Source organism: Asterias rubens, chromosome 20 (genome assembly GCF_902459465.1).
Source record: "Asterias rubens chromosome 20, eAstRub1.3, whole genome shotgun sequence".
NCBI lineage: Eukaryota > Metazoa > Echinodermata > Asteroidea > Forcipulatida > Asteriidae > Asterias > Asterias rubens.
Window position 1 is genome coordinate 9,445,899 of NC_047081.1, and position 17,888 is coordinate 9,463,786.

General features: G+C 37.8%; 2 protein-coding genes across 11 annotated transcripts in view; both read right to left on the reverse strand.

Annotated features, from left to right (window-relative positions):
• The window catches only part of LOC117303736 (protocadherin-15-like), a 73,280-nt gene extending 67,385 nt beyond the window's left edge, over positions 1 to 5,895 (reverse strand). For all 10 annotated transcript variants that reach the window (XM_033788042.1, XM_033788039.1, XM_033788045.1 and 7 more), the window contains exon 1: positions 5,794 to 5,895. The gene's annotated coding sequence lies outside the window, so the exon portion shown is untranslated. The remainder of the gene's footprint in view (positions 1 to 5,793) is intronic.
• Positions 5,896 to 7,418: 1,523 nt separating this feature from the next.
• On the reverse strand, positions 7,419 to 12,345 carry LOC117304105. Its single transcript, XM_033788606.1, has 4 exons — positions 12,153 to 12,345; positions 10,967 to 11,613; positions 10,019 to 10,147; positions 7,419 to 9,215 (listed from the first exon to the last, which is right to left on the reverse strand). The coding sequence occupies exons 2-4, from the start codon at positions 11,570 to 11,572 to the stop codon at positions 8,898 to 8,900; spliced, it is 1,053 nt and encodes a 350-aa protein (XP_033644497.1). The 5' UTR covers positions 11,573 to 11,613; positions 12,153 to 12,345; the 3' UTR covers positions 7,419 to 8,897.
• Between the last annotated feature and the right edge of the window lie 5,543 nt (positions 12,346 to 17,888).

A 17,888-nucleotide genomic window follows, 5' to 3' on the forward strand; every position in this document is an offset into this window, starting at 1 on the left:
AAAATTTGTAGTATTTACTCTATTCCCAAAATGTAACCAGCATGATACTACAAATTGGGCGGACAAAATTCTTGACAAAGTGTTTTCTTGAAACCAAAATCAATTTGATGATATTTCCACAAGTTAGTTGTTTTTTGGGCTGAAATGTAAAAAACTATGAGTATTTTTGTATTCTTTAAAAAACTAAATGTGCTGTGTAAAATCATATTGATGTGTAAAAAGCCATGATTATGATGCATCGTTAGTTGTTAGACAAACTTGATGCACAACGGGGGACGATCCTACGCTAGGCCTTCTATCCACCATGATCCTCAAGTGTGCTTTGGAGTTGCTATGGAAACCCATTGCATGCCTCCCATGACAATATTGTTCTAGCCAATTTTCCCTCACAGCAGGGAGCTTCATTTTTGACGATGGTGTTGTATACGAACTGACAATACTTAGATTAAAATTTTCTGTGTAAATTGATCACTGATATTTAGGTATCTTTCAGATTAATTGGCCCAACAAAATTATTTAAAATAAAACAGAAACCACTTGAAAATACTTGTTTCCTTTTCTCACCAGTTGATGCTTCCTAATATTTACACCTCGACAATTTATCAAACTGATGGTATGTTAAAGGCAGTGGACACTATTGGTAAGTACTCAAAATAATTTTTTTCATAAAACCTTTCTTGATTACGAGTAATGTGGAGAGGTTGATGGTATAAAACATTGTGAGAAACGGCTCCCTCTGGAGTGACGTAGTTTTAGAGAAAAAAGTAATTTTCCGCGAATTTGATTTCGAGACCTCAGATTTAAAGTCTGAGGTCTCGAAATCAAGCATCTGAAAGCACACAACTTTGTGTGACAAGGGTGTTTTTTCTTTCATAGTTATCTCGCAACTCCGACGACCAATCGAGCTCAAATTTTCACAGGTGTGTTATTTTATGAATATGATGAGATACACTAAGTGAGAAGACTGGTCTTTGTCAATTACCAATAGTGTCCAGTGTCTTTAAGTACTTCATACTGGTAATGACAATGACCATGAATTTAAGAAGTATCCCTGACCATGGGGATATTGATGGTAGACTGAAATAAGTGAGTAGAGTCTAGCAATTAGTGCCCAGAGGTCATTATTGTATTAACTGATGAAACGCTGCAGTCTCTGGTTAACCTTTGCCAGCATTTTGGGTCTTTCCTCAAGTTATTTACCATTTTAATATTAAAATACAGACCAATTACAGAAACTTGTTAACTTGATCAGCAAAAGAAAGGGGGTGGGGGGGGGGGGTTTGCGTGCATTTCTATTGAAATTTTTACATGAGAGTTTGTCTGTTAGCATGTTTTGGCTATTGAGCTTTCTAGGTAACAATACAAAAACAAATTGTTGTGTTTTTTTAAGGCTCTGCTAGGGTCGAAACATCAGACCATTAACTATTTTTTGCATTCATACACTGTTTGAACAGCTACTTGTACTTTCTCATGATATTAAATGAAGTAATTGTGCGTTTTTCTCTGGCTGCTTCATTAGTCACCCTTGGAGCCATTGAGCAGGTGCTACTGACTTCCTGTCTCATTCTCCCTAGTGTTTCATCAAGACATAGTAATCGGATTGCCAGGAGCATTTGTTTCAGATGTGAACTGACAGAATGACAAATAAGATTTCACAGGTAAATTGTGAGAACACAAAACAGCCTGATGAGCAGAGGTGTTTGAACCACGTCAGGTTTCCTCCCCTTTCATGCTGGCCTGACCAGAACCAATGTTGACTGACAGAGCGGATAACAAAATAGCTTGGTTATATTAGCGTTTATCAGGTGCAAATTATACAACTTAACACTCATGACGTAAAGAACTGGCGAAAAAACAAGTGTTGACGACATGTCTGATAACAAGACTGCAGAGGAGCACATGTACTTTCATCCAATGCATTCTGTGGTTACTACAACGAAAATTCCTCTCAGGGTGATCCCACCGCTGCCACTTCCCAGGATGTATCGAAAACTTGGATGTGATCCCTAGCTATATGGCAGTTACAGGTTAAAAGGCTTGTGACTGGCAGCCCCATACAATTATATCTTGACAAAATAGGGAGACCGTTGTCAACAAAGGGCTAGAGAGCATCTCTGGTAGAGCATGACGTGTTAATCTGGTGGTCTAGTCCCTGCTCTAGTCAATTATTCAGTAAACCCCACAACAAAATTTTGACTTTTGTGAAAAACTTAAATCTCCACAGGTTTGGGTTGACAACATCTCACTTAAATTTTAAAAAGAAATACCTCAACTATAAAAAGGTACAGGTTTTATGATCTGTTTATGAAAAGCAACAATAACTCTCAAAGAGAAAAGTCTTTTTCTAAATATTGGAGTACTTTGTCGACAAGCTCATCAAAACACTTGTGAAAAAAAAAGAAATTAGAGCCTATTGTAAAAAAAATGTTTCATTAATGATTAGAGTCCCTGCAGTGGATAGGCTGTCCCTGTAAGTTTTAATCATTACTAATGTTAGTTTCTTAATTTATCATTGAATAAAAAGGGGGGGGGGGAATAACTTCAAAATAACTGATATTGTGGTATAGTCAATGTTATACATAAAAAGGGTTAGACATCACTTACCTAAGTATTCCTGGGTTTTCTTAGTAAAAATTTCCAAGCCAGAGCTAAGTTAAATTTTCCAGCACAATGTGCAAAAGTTCCAACTGTAGCTCTGCACTGTACTTTCTATTTCAGCTACTAATATCACAATTGCCTCTGTCAAAAATTCAGATCCGGTACTTTACACTCGCAAGTTCGGATGAAGTTGTTTTTTTTGCAAACGAATTGATAGATTTAAATCCAATCTGTGATTTTCCGATAGCAAATAATCCTGATGGTGATTGAGTGGACAGTGTTTTTGCAATGCTCCGACTACTCTACAATTCTGAATTATTATAAAACAAAAATCTGAATATTATATTTATACCACAAAGGAAACAGCTGGTGTGGCGTGCCCTTACAAAAAGAAGTGTGACTCTATTGTTGTTTGACGGTAGCCTCTAAACCAGCCTCTAAACCGTTATAAGGGTGTGAACAAGTGTACTGTCCAGAAAGTATTGTCGCGTGCACACTGTACATGGTACACTCATCTATTGATCCAGGGTAGGTTGGATACTACACGCGTTTAGTACTACAGGGTTGTTCGATTCAATGTTTTTGCTTAGACCATGCTTAGACTTTAGATGGGATTTAAGCTGTTTAGGTTTGGTGCATGGAAGGGTGGTGGGTGTGATGACAAAGGACGTGTGCCAATCAGTGCATGGTCACTTTGTGCGACAGCTGGGGTGCCTTGTGCGTCAAGTAGGCTCCTGGCTTTGGTTGTTGTTGCATAAATTATTATAAATTATTATAATGAAAACAAAACAAAACAAAAACAACAAGGATGAAAGCACTAGCTACATTATTTGGATGCTTATTTCAATAAAACTGGATCCAGAACAAATTTAAAAATTCTGAAGGTTTTCTCTTTTCTCTTTTTAATTTTTATTTAATGGGCTTGAATACTAATTTCTCAAAGCATTACTAAGTGTGGATCTGACTGAACAAATGAGGGCCAAACATGGCAGGGTTTTGAATGTGGACTTACACACCTTCACACCGTGTTTTTTCTTTTAAGTAGACAGAACAATAGAATGTCCACATAGGTGTACGAAACACATAGATGGGTGTGTCATTTGGTAGATGTTCTCAAGGTCACATTGTCTAATAGCTTCCCATGAGTGGTGGCGATGAGATGTACTTAATGCAGACCGGTCGCAGCATTACTTGACGATTTATGAATCAGTGGTTTAGATCAATAACGATGAGAGTAATAATGGATGATGTTTGCTCTGTACATATTGATCACGTCACTAAACAAAAACAAACGATGTGCGACGAAGATTTGTTTTCTATCCGGTCTACTCTTCATTAATACTTCATGTCATTCTTTTGTTTGTCCAGTTTTAGGGTACATGTACCAATTTAACTTTTGAAGTTGCAGCTAAGAAATGATTTTGTCCGCCAATATTGCATATATCACTGTAGCAATAGAATGAATATTTTTTTGCACACAAAATGCTAATTGGTGATTGTTTGGTAGCAATTGAAATTTAGGTATAATTTTTGTCAACTTTTCAAGGGAAATCTTTCTCTGAACAATATCTGCATCTAGAGTATAGTCATTGTGGTTTCAATAACTCATGAAAACAGAGGCCTACTATGTTTCCCCTTTAAAGCCATTGGACCCTTTCGGTAAACAGTATTGCCCAAGGCCCACACTTCATGTATCACAACTTCTATATCAAATAACAAACCTGTGACAATTTGGGCTTAATCGGTCATCGGAATCGGGACTAATAACGGGAAAACCCACCCTTGTATCCGCGCGTTTCGTAGTGTCACGACATGTTTTTAAAACAAATCCGTAATTCTCGTTAGCGAGAATTGATATTGTTTTGCTGTTTTTTCAAAAAGTAAAGCATTTCATGGAATATGATTTCAAGAGAAGTATTTCACCACTACCTTCTGTAAACCCTGTAAGTTATTTGTAAAGCTGTGAACTTTTTTTTTTTCTGTACCGAAAAGGTCCAATGGCTTTAAGCTCATCAGTAGGTATTAAAAATAAATAGATTTGATACAAAATATGGTTACACCCAGATCAATACTAACCCTGTGCATGGGCTATTCCTACATAATATTGTTTCTAAAAAGTCTCAAATTTTATTCAGTGATACTTTTTCCCTAAATTGCTCTGTTAGGTCTATGTAGCGTTTTGTTTTTTGTACTTCTTACACTTTATTGCCTTTAGTTTTAATATGTGATTGTTGCTATTTTTAGATGTATTTTGACCCTCTAAGCTTTTGCGGCTGGTCTTTTTGTTGTATATAATAACAATAAATAATTAAATAAAAATAAAGGCTGGCTCATTCTCAAAGCCATTTTCACTGCGTATGAAGCACATAAAAATTTCACTCTCAATGGGAGTGAAAATGCATTATAATTTTCTTTTTTCCAGAGAGTGTTTAAACATACGCGTGGCACGCAATCAATCATACCGGTATTCAAAATAAAATTAGCACTCGCGCGTTTGTACACACTACCAATAAGCGTCACTCTAAGTTTGACCCTTTAGTGGGAAAAAACGTCTGCCCTTGGCCTTGCCGACAGACATGACACATATCACTCCCAGACAGAATATCGCTGAGATAGGCCTATCTATAGATAGCTTAATAAAAAAGGCTCCCTTTTAACATCGGTCCTATAATCACAGTCCTTGTTGAGCTGTAAATAGCTCTTTTTACTTTTAACATTTTTTAAACAAGTCTTTTCACAGTGGCGACTGTGAACTATGTGAACATGCCATGGATGGTGAAAGTGATCCATTTACCAGCTCAACAATGTGGGCTAGGCTATAGTTGCGATAACGTAATTCCTCCTGTCAGGAGGAGGGTTACGTTAACCAAAGTCAGTAAGTTATCACCACTAAGCAAAAGTAGCTTCAGCAACAAGGCACTGACTTACATGTACGCCAGGTGAGCCTTATAGTTTCTAGAAGTAGTACGCCAGTATTCCTGCACGGTGCACAATACAACCACATACACCGAAATAACAGCGAATGCAACACGAAGCCAATGACATTGCCGCTCATTAAAATTTCACCATCACAACCACAATTTTCGCTGAGTTCCCCTCTACAAAACCATGGAGGAATAATTAAATCCTGAGTCCATGACAAAACCGAACACAACTCGAGTTTCAGCAAATAATATAGAATGTTTTTAACCCTACCTTTCATTCAAACTTTCACTGCGAAGTATGTCATCCTCTTTCCTTTTTAGAGTACATTGGTTTAGCACATAGCGACAGATATACTTCCCATCTTCCAGATGCTTTCAGACACCGACTTCAAATGAACACGTCTATCTAGTTTTTGTTAACACGCACGACGGGAAAAATTTTCGTCTGCTTTTCGTCGTCTGCTGCTTTTGCAACAAATTCTTGGTCACAAGAGGGCGCTATTTACAAATATGAACGTAGAAAAGTGAGGATTGTGACAAAACTCCCGACTTCCTTCCTTCCTTGAGGGAAGACTTGCATGAAGAGGCAGCGTTTTCTTCCAGTTAATAATGTGTTCCAATAGTCCTACAAAATGAGCTCAGCAATAACAAACAAAATAAATTTGTTGATGCTGATGGCAAAAGGTACTGCTTACGCATTCCCCCTATTAAATTAAAAGCTAAAAATAATCCAGCTTTCCTTTTGTTCACTGCATGGGAAGGGCCCTGTTTAAAAAGTCAGCAGTAAATAAATGTTAACAGCGCCCTCTGTTGTCAGCGTTTGGTACAGTGACGGGTTTAATTTGGGAACCTTTAAAAAAAAACTTTTTTTAAAGACAGTAGACACTATTGGTAACTGTCAAAGACTAGTCTTCACAGTTGGTGTATCTCAACATATGCATAAAATAACAAACCTGTGAAAATTCGAGCTCAATCGGTCGTCGAATTTGCGAGATAATAATGAAAGAAAAAACCCTTGTGTCACAAAGTTGTGTGCTTTCTGATGCTTGATTTCGAGACTTGAGGTCTCGAAATCAAATTCGTGGAAAATTACTTCTTTCTCAAAAACTACGTCACTTCAGGGGGAGCTGTTTCTCACAATGTTTTATACCATCAACCTCTCCCCATTACTTGTAATCAAGTAAGGTTTAATGATGAAAATTATTTTGAGTAATTACCAATAGTGTCCACTGCCTTTAAAGACCAAAGTTGTCGCTAGAAATTAACTCCTCTGGAGTAGGGCTACAATGTTCTGACTGAAAACACTTTTATATTACATAATTGCGTCCATAAAAACTATGATGTAGGTGTTTTTATGTTGTTCCTCTTATTCATCTATTCTTTTGTGTGGAAAGCAAAGTGAAGTGAAATAACTAATGAGATTAAACTTCACACCTATCCATCAAGGTCAAGAAATAGGCATCTGCTGATCGAAGACCCCCAACACCATTGCTTATTTCGCTTGCTCCAAAAGAATGTAATAAGTGCACTTATAGCTCCCTATAGATTTCAAACTCAATCACAGGATCCCTTTATAAAATTCCCACTTTTTGGTAGGATGGTGTGGATAGTAAAAGCAAGCGGATTGAAATGAATTATTATTTGAATATTCAAAGAAAAAAAATCATTTAATTACTTTAAACTGCTGGATACTCTATGTCCCAAACTGTAATTACTCGCCCGAAGCCATTTCTTCTACCATAGCTATTTGAAAAACCCTTTGTATGATGAATATTGCGAAAGTTAAAGCCTTTTATAAAATTTTTGAGATTAAAATCTCTAAAGATTAGTTAACATCATCCATTAGTCTCACACAATCTAACGGAACTGACAATCACTCCAATAATTGAACTGGACTTAATTTACAAAGCTTTAGGTGCAGTTTATTTTATTATCTATTTATCAACAGACTTTTAAGCCTAGCATTTACATTGTAATGCAAACCGGATTTGTTCAATTAACTTTAAAAATATCTTTACTTCAATTTAAAAAAAATTACTCAAAATTTCACTATAAATTTGTTACTGTTTGTTGTCAGGCCAAACCAAATGATTCAAAAACTATTATTTTTACGTGATTGTATCAGTCTTCTTCTATAACTTAGTTTTCTTACTGCGAATTGGATCCACCCAAAACATAAATGTATTCCAAATTGGTTAAATTGTTGGGTTTTGTATAAGTATTGGTACTTTTAAAGTTAGACTTGTTGAAAAAAATCAATTACCATACAGGTATGATTAGCCGTATGATTATTTTCCAGTTTTCAGTGAAAAAAAAAAATATAAAAATTATTCTGGGATAGTTTTCAACGCCAGCTGTTGTGACAGCGTCCGGAAACTCTTTTGATGCACAATCCATTAATACGCACAAAAATTTTATGCGAAAGGAGCCTGAAAAAACAAATAATGCTACTTTTATACACAGTAGCTGGGAGAGATATTTAATTCTTTTATATGAAACAATTGACCAAGTAAACTCTGTTTACAATCAGTGTGACCTTGTACATTCTTTGAGTATTCTGGCAGGCAAGATACTACACTGGTCCTATGGGAATGTTTACATTTTGTGTCATAATTTTCGCATCAATCACAGAGTTATGAAAGTAAAAGCTGGACAAGTTTTGAGATGTGCTCCCTTTGATCATAGCAAAAGTTGATAGGAATTAGACAGTGCAATCTCCTTAAAATATAAGATTTTATGTTTTCTTCCATTTGGCTGTGTACAAATCGTGCCTGCAGGAAGTCCAGGCTCTGTGGCTCTTTGGTAAACATGTGATGTCACAGGTCACATCGTCTATACTAAATGAAATGAGTGTATGGCAAAACAATACCGCGTGACTTGTGTGGCCAGCAACATTCAGCATCTATTCCTATTTTCACGCCTTAAGCACTATTTTTTAAATCTAAAATGAGTCCCTTGATATAATTTCGCCATACACAAGTAAAAAATAGACACATGTCCATCAAATAGTATAAAAATTGATGCCTACGAAATAATTTAATCTGCATTCTCCAACATTTTTATCGGATTTGCGACAAGTCTTGGAACACTGCCATAGACCGCTGACACAGGCTGCCATTGCTGAGGTAAAATAATGATAATATGCATGCAAGTACGAGCTGCGCACATCGCACAGCCAATGAAAGGCCATTATTGACCCTCAGTGAGGCCGCTGTTAGGGTCCTGAAACATCATAAAGCAAAGGGTTCCAGATCTCATGGACGTAATCAATAAAATTCATTCGAAAATCAGAAGTATGCATGCTGTTAGAATTTTGATGGATTCAGTATTAAGGTTTTAAGGAAAATTATCACTAACAACAAAACAAGAGACATCTCATGCCTCCAGTCTTGTACTATTACTTTGTTTTTCTGTCGGTGAAGGTGAGAACGTTACGTTCAGAAATGAAGCTGCGCCCACAAGTAGGACTAACACTGCTATAACAATGCTGGAGTACTTTTGAGCGGGGAATAACATCGAGCAGCCGACGGCAGAAGAGAGAAACGTGGCCGGTGGAATCCATGCAGTGGTGATAGAGTGACCTTCTGTACAGCCCGAGAGTCTCATCACCATGATGGCTGTCGACGATAAGCCGCCTAGAGTGCCGATGGCTATGGTCAATGCACACAGGTAGAAATCGAGCGGAAAAAACACCTTTGGATCAAAAGAAACGGTTGAAGGAGTATGTAAATAGACATAGTAAAATCAGGGAATGATTTCATCCAGCATTTTTGCAAAGAAAAATGTTGTGACTGAAACAAATTTGTGCACACTGAATAGTAACATTGAGTAACAAAAGCAACCGACACATTTTGCATAGCATTTTGGCCTGCTATACAAGGGAATACAATTATTCATGGCGAATTTGTGACGTCAAAATTTGTAATGCAATCGCAATCGCAGGAAGTATGAACCGGACTTTAGGCTTTGCTTGCTTCGTGGCACAAATACCAAGACTGGGACTCAAACCCACATTATGCTATTCAAAAGCACCAGAGCTAGAGTCTGGTGCTCTTAAAGCCATTGGACACTTTCGGTAAAAAATATTGTCCAAGGCTCACACTTCGTGTACCACAACTTATATATAAAATAACAAACCTGTGAGAATTTAGGCTCAATCGATCATCGGAGTCGGGAGAAAATAACGAGAAAACCCACCCTTGTTTCCCCACGTTTCGCTGTGTCATGACATGTGTTTAAAATAAATCCGTAATTCTTGCTATCGAGAATTGATATTGTTTTAATGTATTCTCAAAAAGTAAAGCATTTCAATGAATAATATTTCAAGATAAGTCTTTTCACTATTACCTTCTGTAAACCCTGTAAATTATTTGTAAATCTGTGAACTTTTTTTTTTTCTGTACCGAAAGTGAATAATGGCTTTAACCATTCGGCCACAACACATCTTAGCATTTTCAGAAGAAAGACAAGCAGGCATGAAGGGATAGAACAATTACCTTGACGTTGATATCAACCAGGTTGCCGCCGGTAACCAGAGTGGCCCACACGATGCCGATAACCAAGCCGAAGAAATGAAGCTGTGTGTGCTTCTCCGTTATAGGACGAGAATCCTCTCTGCTGATGTACTGAAAGAAAAAGGCATCTTTAGTTCATAACTTCATTATGACAAAGAGAAGGGGTGAGAGTCATTAATAATGAAATAGTCTGAAACTAGATCCAAATCTTAGAAGGTATAAATAAAATGGCACTATATAAAAGCCCATTGTATAGTATTGTTATTGTATTGTGTTGATGGCACTTCCATCTTTTGGTAATCCCTTATCTCAAGTCAACTTGTCCTAACTTAGGTCTAGCCTTAAGTTTTTTCAATAACTCCCAAAGAGTCCTCTAGGACTAGTCCTAAAGTTAAGCCTATCTTTGTGCAATCGACCCCTGGAGTTATAGATTCGAATTAGCTTTTGAGTGCTAGAGAAATAGATCAAAGATCATGACTTATTTTTTTTTTATTTGAAGAAAAACATTATTCGATAACCAGGCAGATTTTAAAAAAGGCCGACTTTAGATGAAAATCGGAAATTTCTCATCCATGAAAGAGATGTACTTATCCAAGGGAGGAGAGGGACTCCAATAGGGTAGGGAGCAGTAGGAAGTAATGGGGTTTCCAGGAACTTCATGTCCAGAAATCAACTCTCTTCATTGTGAAAAATGTTTCAGAGTGACAAAGGAAACTTGATTGCCTAAAGCCTGGTTCATACTTCCTGCGAATGCAAATTTGACGTGAACTTGTCGTCACAATGTTTTCGCTGTGATATCCGCATGAGAGTTGAGCAAACTTCAACCTCTGTAAACTATTCGTTGCGAATTTGCAACATCAACATTCGAATCGCTTTTGCATTCGCAGGAAGTATGAACCGGGCTTAAGGATTAATAATAGTTCACACTACCTCTGAGCTACTCATTGCAATGGCTGAACATACTGCCCCACATATTGATGCGGCCGTCCACCACACAATGCTGTCTCGTTGTTTGATGCTATTGTTCTGTATATCAACAGCTGCATCTACCTCTGGGCAGAACCATCCTGCTAACAAAATGGCAAAGAGTAGTGAACCCACAGCAAGCCACTGCCGTCTCTCAATTGGTCGACCATAAATGACATAACCGCCGAACATCATGAAGATGACACGTGATTGGAGGATAATGTTCCAGGTAGGCGGAGTTACAAAGTTCAGACAGTAGAAGAACAGATTGCCGGTCGCCACAAAGAAAAAAGCAGGAGCAAAGAAGAGTGGCGACGGCACGAATCGTACCCGACGCTGATGTCCACAGAAGGCCAAGAAGCATATGATAAACTTGGCAAATTCGATCGCAGCAATCATTGTTGCTGAAGAAATTGGGAATTTCTTTTCTGAGTTGAAATATATAAACGAATACGGGACAATCTGTGTCATGACTTCAGTCAGGATGAAGACGATGCTGTAACACAGCGTGGCGACGGGACCGGTCCGTTTGGCGGAATTAACGGCCAGTATCTCCGTCTCGTTAATCATCGTTTGAGATCAGAATGTGAAGTTTGTCGTCGCACAAATGACTGTAAAAACAAAGAAAAAATTGTTACTTTTCAAGCAGAATATGTTTGGCAAAAAAGGAAACATTAGGTCTGAAAAAATAGATGTTGATTGAACATGGAGGAAGAAATCCAACTCACTGCATGCATGCATGCTCACCGCAACCGCCCCTTTTCTTCATTCAATCTTTCAATAATATCATCATTATTAATTTAATATCAAGCGTTCCTTCTTTTTCGTATAACAAAGATCGAAAACAGTGGGAAATAAATAAATATAGGGATAACTTTCCGTATGGCGCCACCACTTTTTCACTCATTCTACAAAGAAAAAGGGATATATCAATCAGGTAAATTACTTAATTAGATACTATATTATTTTATTTCGAATGAAAAAGTGGTGGCGCCATACGGAAACTTTTCCAATATTGACCATGTCTTTCTACCCCCCCCCCCCCCCCCCCCCCACACACACACTGTCATTTCCTTGATCATTGCACGATTATCATGCATGGCTAGGGTCGAATTTTTAACGTGCTGAGCCGAGTGAAGAAAATACTCACGACTTTTACGTGCTTTTCAAGCATGCACCCCAGCCGAGAATTTGTGTCTTGAAACGGCATTGTAATAAAAACAGAGAAGTTGTGCACTATTTTGGTGATGCATTGGGATCACACACTAATCAAATAGCAATGTTTTAAGCGATTCTCAATTGAAGAGATGTGCAACTCTGTAGTTGCACTGGACGCCATGTTGTTTTAGTCTGCAGTATTTACTAGTTCGTTATTCAGATAGTAAAACATGTAGTTTGTTGTCGTCTGATGTCTAGACTTGGTTCCAAGTCTGTGACTGTGGTTTTTAGTATTGCCTAAAAATAGCGCCCTCTTGTGGATAAACCTCCGTCAGATTGCGTGAGGGGTGTCGAGGCTAGGAATTCCCGATGGTTGTCCCGAGGAGGGTTTTTGAGTCCTTCCACGTAGTATTTTCTAAAACACATTCCCTTCCCTTCCCAATGGAAAATTACCATGGGCCGGAGGAGGAGGATTCTAAAGAGGGCATTTCCAGAAGAAGTTTGTACCTCCCCTTTTGTACACAGTTTGCCATTAAATGGGGGGGGGGGGGGGGGTGGGGGGGTGGGGGGGGGGACGCTTGTCTCCGGCGGGGAACAGAATCTCCAGCCATACCAATTTTGGGTCATGTGCTTTGACCAATCTTTTAGTAGGCATATTTCATTTCATTTCATTTCATTTATTAATTTCACAGGCAAAAATTCAAGCACAGACAATAAGAACAGTAAGAAAACAAAAACATTAACAAACAATAAAATTACAAAAAAAAAGCAGCACCCCTGTAGGATTTAAAAAAAGTAAACTAAATTACTATCGAGTTAATCTCCTGATGCCACAATTTAAGAAGAGACAAAAAGGGACATTACAGATGGACATTATTAAAACATGGCATACAGCATAAATAGAACGATACAAGCATTATCTACCCGGTGTCCAGGGAAATCTGTCCACCGGAGATAGATCTATCTGTCACCCGTACTGGGAATTAACATGGGCTTAAAGGCACAGGCCTGATAACTATTACCATAATTTAAAAACAAATTACTTAGTTAACAAGCAGAGAGCTGTGATAAAACATTGTGAGGAACAGCTCCCTCTGAAGTAACTTCGTAGTTTTCTAAAAAGAAGTAATTTTCCACGAATTTTGATTTCGAGACCTCAGAATTAGATTTTGAGGTCTCGAAATCAAGCATCTGAAAGCACACTTTCGTGTGACAAGTGCGTTCTTTCTTTATTTATCATCTCGCAACTTCGACGACCAATTGAGCTCAAATTTTCACAGGTTCGTTATTTTATGCATGTTGAGACAGGCCTACACCAAGTGAGAACTGGTCTTTGACAATTACCAATAGTGTCCAGTGTATTTAAGGATGATTCAAATAAAAGGGCACTATCAGAAGAAGTTTGAACACAGTCTAGTCTTGCCATATTAATGGGGGACCAAATATCCGGGAGAAAAGCCTATCCCGCCGCCCGCCACACCGGAATCGTTGTAAAAAGTAATTACTAAGAAGTTGATGAAGCTGACGCAGAGACTCGGAAATAAAATAAAATATTTCAAAAAAATTCACTGGGTCGCAATTTTGTTCTTCTGTATTAATGAATTGCCATTCTCAAAAAATTGTCCTGATTAGTTTTTAAGGCGGGGATACCCTTTTTTAATCGATTTAGAGTAACCCAAATTACCCTTCTGGCCAGTGGAAAGCACTACGATAGTGGCAATTTTGAAACGTTTTTTTTTTGCCTCAAAACCATTCCTGATTAATTTTAAGGGTTCCCTGTTTTGAATCGACTTAAAAGAACCAAAATTTTGACCCGGAGTTGTCAAAGTGTCGAAAGATATAACTGATTACAGTAGGCCTACTGGTAACCTTATTATTGTATACCTTGATGTTAAAATCGGTTAAACTATTTTCGTCACCACGGTGGCCCGGGATCTCGAACACAAAATATTGAAGTCACTTTTAAATATCATTACCAATTAAGACCTGTGCCCGTGTGGCAGGGGATTCTTGCCCCCCCCCCCCCCCCAGAGATTCGGTGCCCCCCCCCATTTGGCGGACTGTGCAAAATAATATTCAATATTTATTATTTAAAACTTGCGACACAAGAACAGCAAAATAACTATTAAATTGCCATTGGCGGCAATATTTATGTTCGATGTCTCTTGGAGTGCCACAAGTCCTTGCCCTTGCATGACATACGCTTCGAAGGGGGTGGGGTGGGGTGGGTACGGTGTTGATGCATCAATCAAAAAGCAGAAAGAACATTGACGCACGTCGAAGTGGGGTTTTACATCCTATTCAAGAAGTCCTTTGTCGTGGTTTACGTTCAAGGAGAAAGCAACACTCCCTTGTATGGAAGGTTTCTATTCATTATTGTGCTTTGTGTTTCATCCCCTAGACTAGTGACGATCGTGGTTTATGTTTATTAGCGACAATTTTGTATAACTTCTCCTGTTTATTAGCAACCATCTGTAGTTTGTGTAACCTATCAGCATTTGACATCGATAGATAAAGGGAAGGGGAATAACCCCGTTTCCCAAACCACAAAGTCTTTGTACAACATCCTAGATACTATTACTCAATGCTGTTCAACAGCGTTCAAAGCTGCTCTTCTCAATTTAATTCAAATTCACATGTTTTATTTCCATCCATGAAAAAATATATAAAACTACAGGTACTCAAACGGACCCTTGTCACACAAAGTTGTGTGCGTTTAGATTGTTGATTTCGAGACCTCAAGTTCTAAACTTGAGCTCTCGAAATCAAATTCGTGGAAAATTACTTCTTTCTCGAAAACTATGTCACTTCAGAGGGAGCCGTTTCTCACAATGTTTTATACCATCAACCTCTCCCCGTTACCCGTCACCAAGTAAGGTTTTATGCTAATAATTATTTTGAGTAATTACCAATAGTGTCCACTGCCTTTAAAGTATATTCTTCCTTAGTCCACCCTTCAGTCAAAACTCTTTCATAAAGTATTTTGGAGGAAAAACTACCGCGCGCCAAGAATAAGGGGCGTTGTATCGGCTCGAAACGCCTGTTCTTGGAACAAGCCGACGCAAGTGCGATAGTCTACTGACGTAGTGATCACGTCTCATTGAAGTCATTTAAAGAGACTGAATAACATTTTGTTCAAGGTAGTGGACACTATTGGTAATTGTCAAAATAATTATTAGCATAAAACCTTACTTGGAAGCGAGTAATGGGGAGAGGTTGATGGTATAAAACATTGTGAGAAACGGCTCCATCTGAAGTGCCATAGTTTTCGAGGTCTCGAAATCAAATTTGTGGAAAATTACTTCTTTCTTCTCACAATGTTTTATACTATCAAGCACTCCCCATTAATTATTTTTTGAGTAGTTACCAATAGTGTCCACTGCCTTTAAAGACACTGGACACTATTGGTAATTACTCAAAACAACTAATAGCATAACAACTCATTGTTAAAGATCAATGGAGAGCTGTTGAAAGTATAAAACATTGTGAGAAAAGGCTCCCTCTGAAGTAACGTAGTTTTTGTGGGGGAATTTTTTTTCTTTCGAAATCAAGCATCTGAAAGCACACAACTTTGTGTGACAAGGGCGTTTTTCATCACGTAACTTTGACGACGAATTGAGCTCAAATTTTCACAGGTTTGTTATTTTATGCATATGTTGAGATACACCAAGTGAGAAGACTGGTCTTTGACAATTACTAATAGTGTCCGGGGTCTTCAAAGGCACTGGACACCCCAAAGACCAGTATTCTCACTTGGTGAATCCCAACATAATGCATCAAATAATGAATGTTTAAAAATTTGGACTCTATTGCTCCTCAAAGTAGCAAAAGCATAATGACAGAAAAAACACCCTTGCTGCACAAATTGGTTTGCTTTCAGGTGTCTAAAAAGGCTACAGGCCTGAAGTGAATGTATGCCCACAACTTAGGGAATACGGCTTTTTATATTTCCACCAATAAATATCAAGATATAAACCACAAGATATTGACAAAAAATGCGCAGGGTTTCGAGGAGTAAAATTTATTTAAATGTTGCTGCTCAGTCACATGCACTTACATTACATCCCGATACGTGGAGATTGTGCAGTAATTCACTGACAAGCAGGACAGGGAAAACGTTGGTCTTAAAGTTGACGCCTTGTGTTGTCATAATTATTACTAGATACCGAGAGAGAAAACAAATTTAAACGCAGTGGGCACTATTGGTAATTGTCAAAGACTAGCCTTCACAGTTGGTGTATCTCAATATATGCATAAAATAACAAACCTTTGGAAATTTGAGCTCATTCGGTCGTCGATTTTGCGAGATAATAATGAAAGAAAAAAACACCCTTGTCATACGAAGTAGTGTGCTTTCTGATGCTTGGTTTCGATACCTCAAATTCTAAATTGAGGTCTCGAAATCAAATTCGTTGAAAATTACTTCTTTCTCGAAAACTATGGCACTTCAGAGGGAGCCGTTTCTCACAATGTTTTATACCATCAACCTCTCCCCATTACTCTTCACCAATAATAGTTTTATGCCAATAACTGTTTTGAGTAATTACCAATAGTGTCCACCGCCTTTAAATCAAATGGTGGTAAAATAACACCATTGATTATTTGATTGACTGATTGATTGATTGATTGAAAAGAGAGGATCTGAAAAAATATCCTTACGGTCTCTCCTTATCATCCATTTTTTTGACACATTTTTGTCAACCGGTTTTCGTCAACTACCCCCGTCGACCTGACAAAACTACTAACAATACCCAGACGTAGACCGACCCATAAAACTTGTGAACATTAATTTACAGTTTTGTGTAAATCTCAGGCCAACAGTGTTGGAGTGTCACTGAATGGGACAGCGCCATCATTTTTTCCAATCAAATTTATACCATAAAGGAAGTGGACACTGTTGGTAATTGTCAAAGACATGTGTTCACAGTTGGTGTATCTCAACGTATGCATAAAATAACCAACCTGTGAAAATTTGAGCTCAAACGGTCATCTAAGTTGCGAGATAATAATTGAAAGAAAAAATACCTTGTCACACAAAGTAGTAGTGTGCTTTCAGATGCTTGATTTCGAGACCTCAAATTCTAAATCTGAGGTCTCGAAATCAAATTCGTGGAAAATTACTTCTTTCTCGAAAACTATGGCACTTCATAGGGAGTCGTTTCTCACAATGTTTGATACTACTAACCTCTCACATTAATCGTTACCAAGTAAGGTTTTATGTTAATAGTTATTTTGAGTAATTACCAATAGTGTCCAGTGCCTTTAATATGTTTCTTTGAATTTAAACTCAAGTTCCTTTCGGTTGGTAAGCAGTTTGCAACAGTTAATTCTATAATTATTTTCATAAGAGCTAATTCTATATTTTCACATAATAAATAAAAAAGGAGACTGGTAAATTCTAAGTCAACATTTTGTTTTTTACATTTTTTTTATTTGCCTTAAGAGCAAATCTGGAGCTGACTCTCTGTTTCTGAAAGATGACATCATTTATTTTCGAAGAAATAGTTGACCATAATAAAATGACGTCAACACAACCTTCTCTTGAATCAAGCCCTTGTGATTACATATTATCGGTGTAATTTCAGAGTAACAACGCTTACAACTTACAACGGAGCACACCCCGCCACAAGATTTACGTAAACTCCAGTAGTCACCATTGTGTGCACATGTATTGTGTTTACAATGACGTCAGGTCCCCCGTCACACGACAAAGGGGGATTCACCCGAT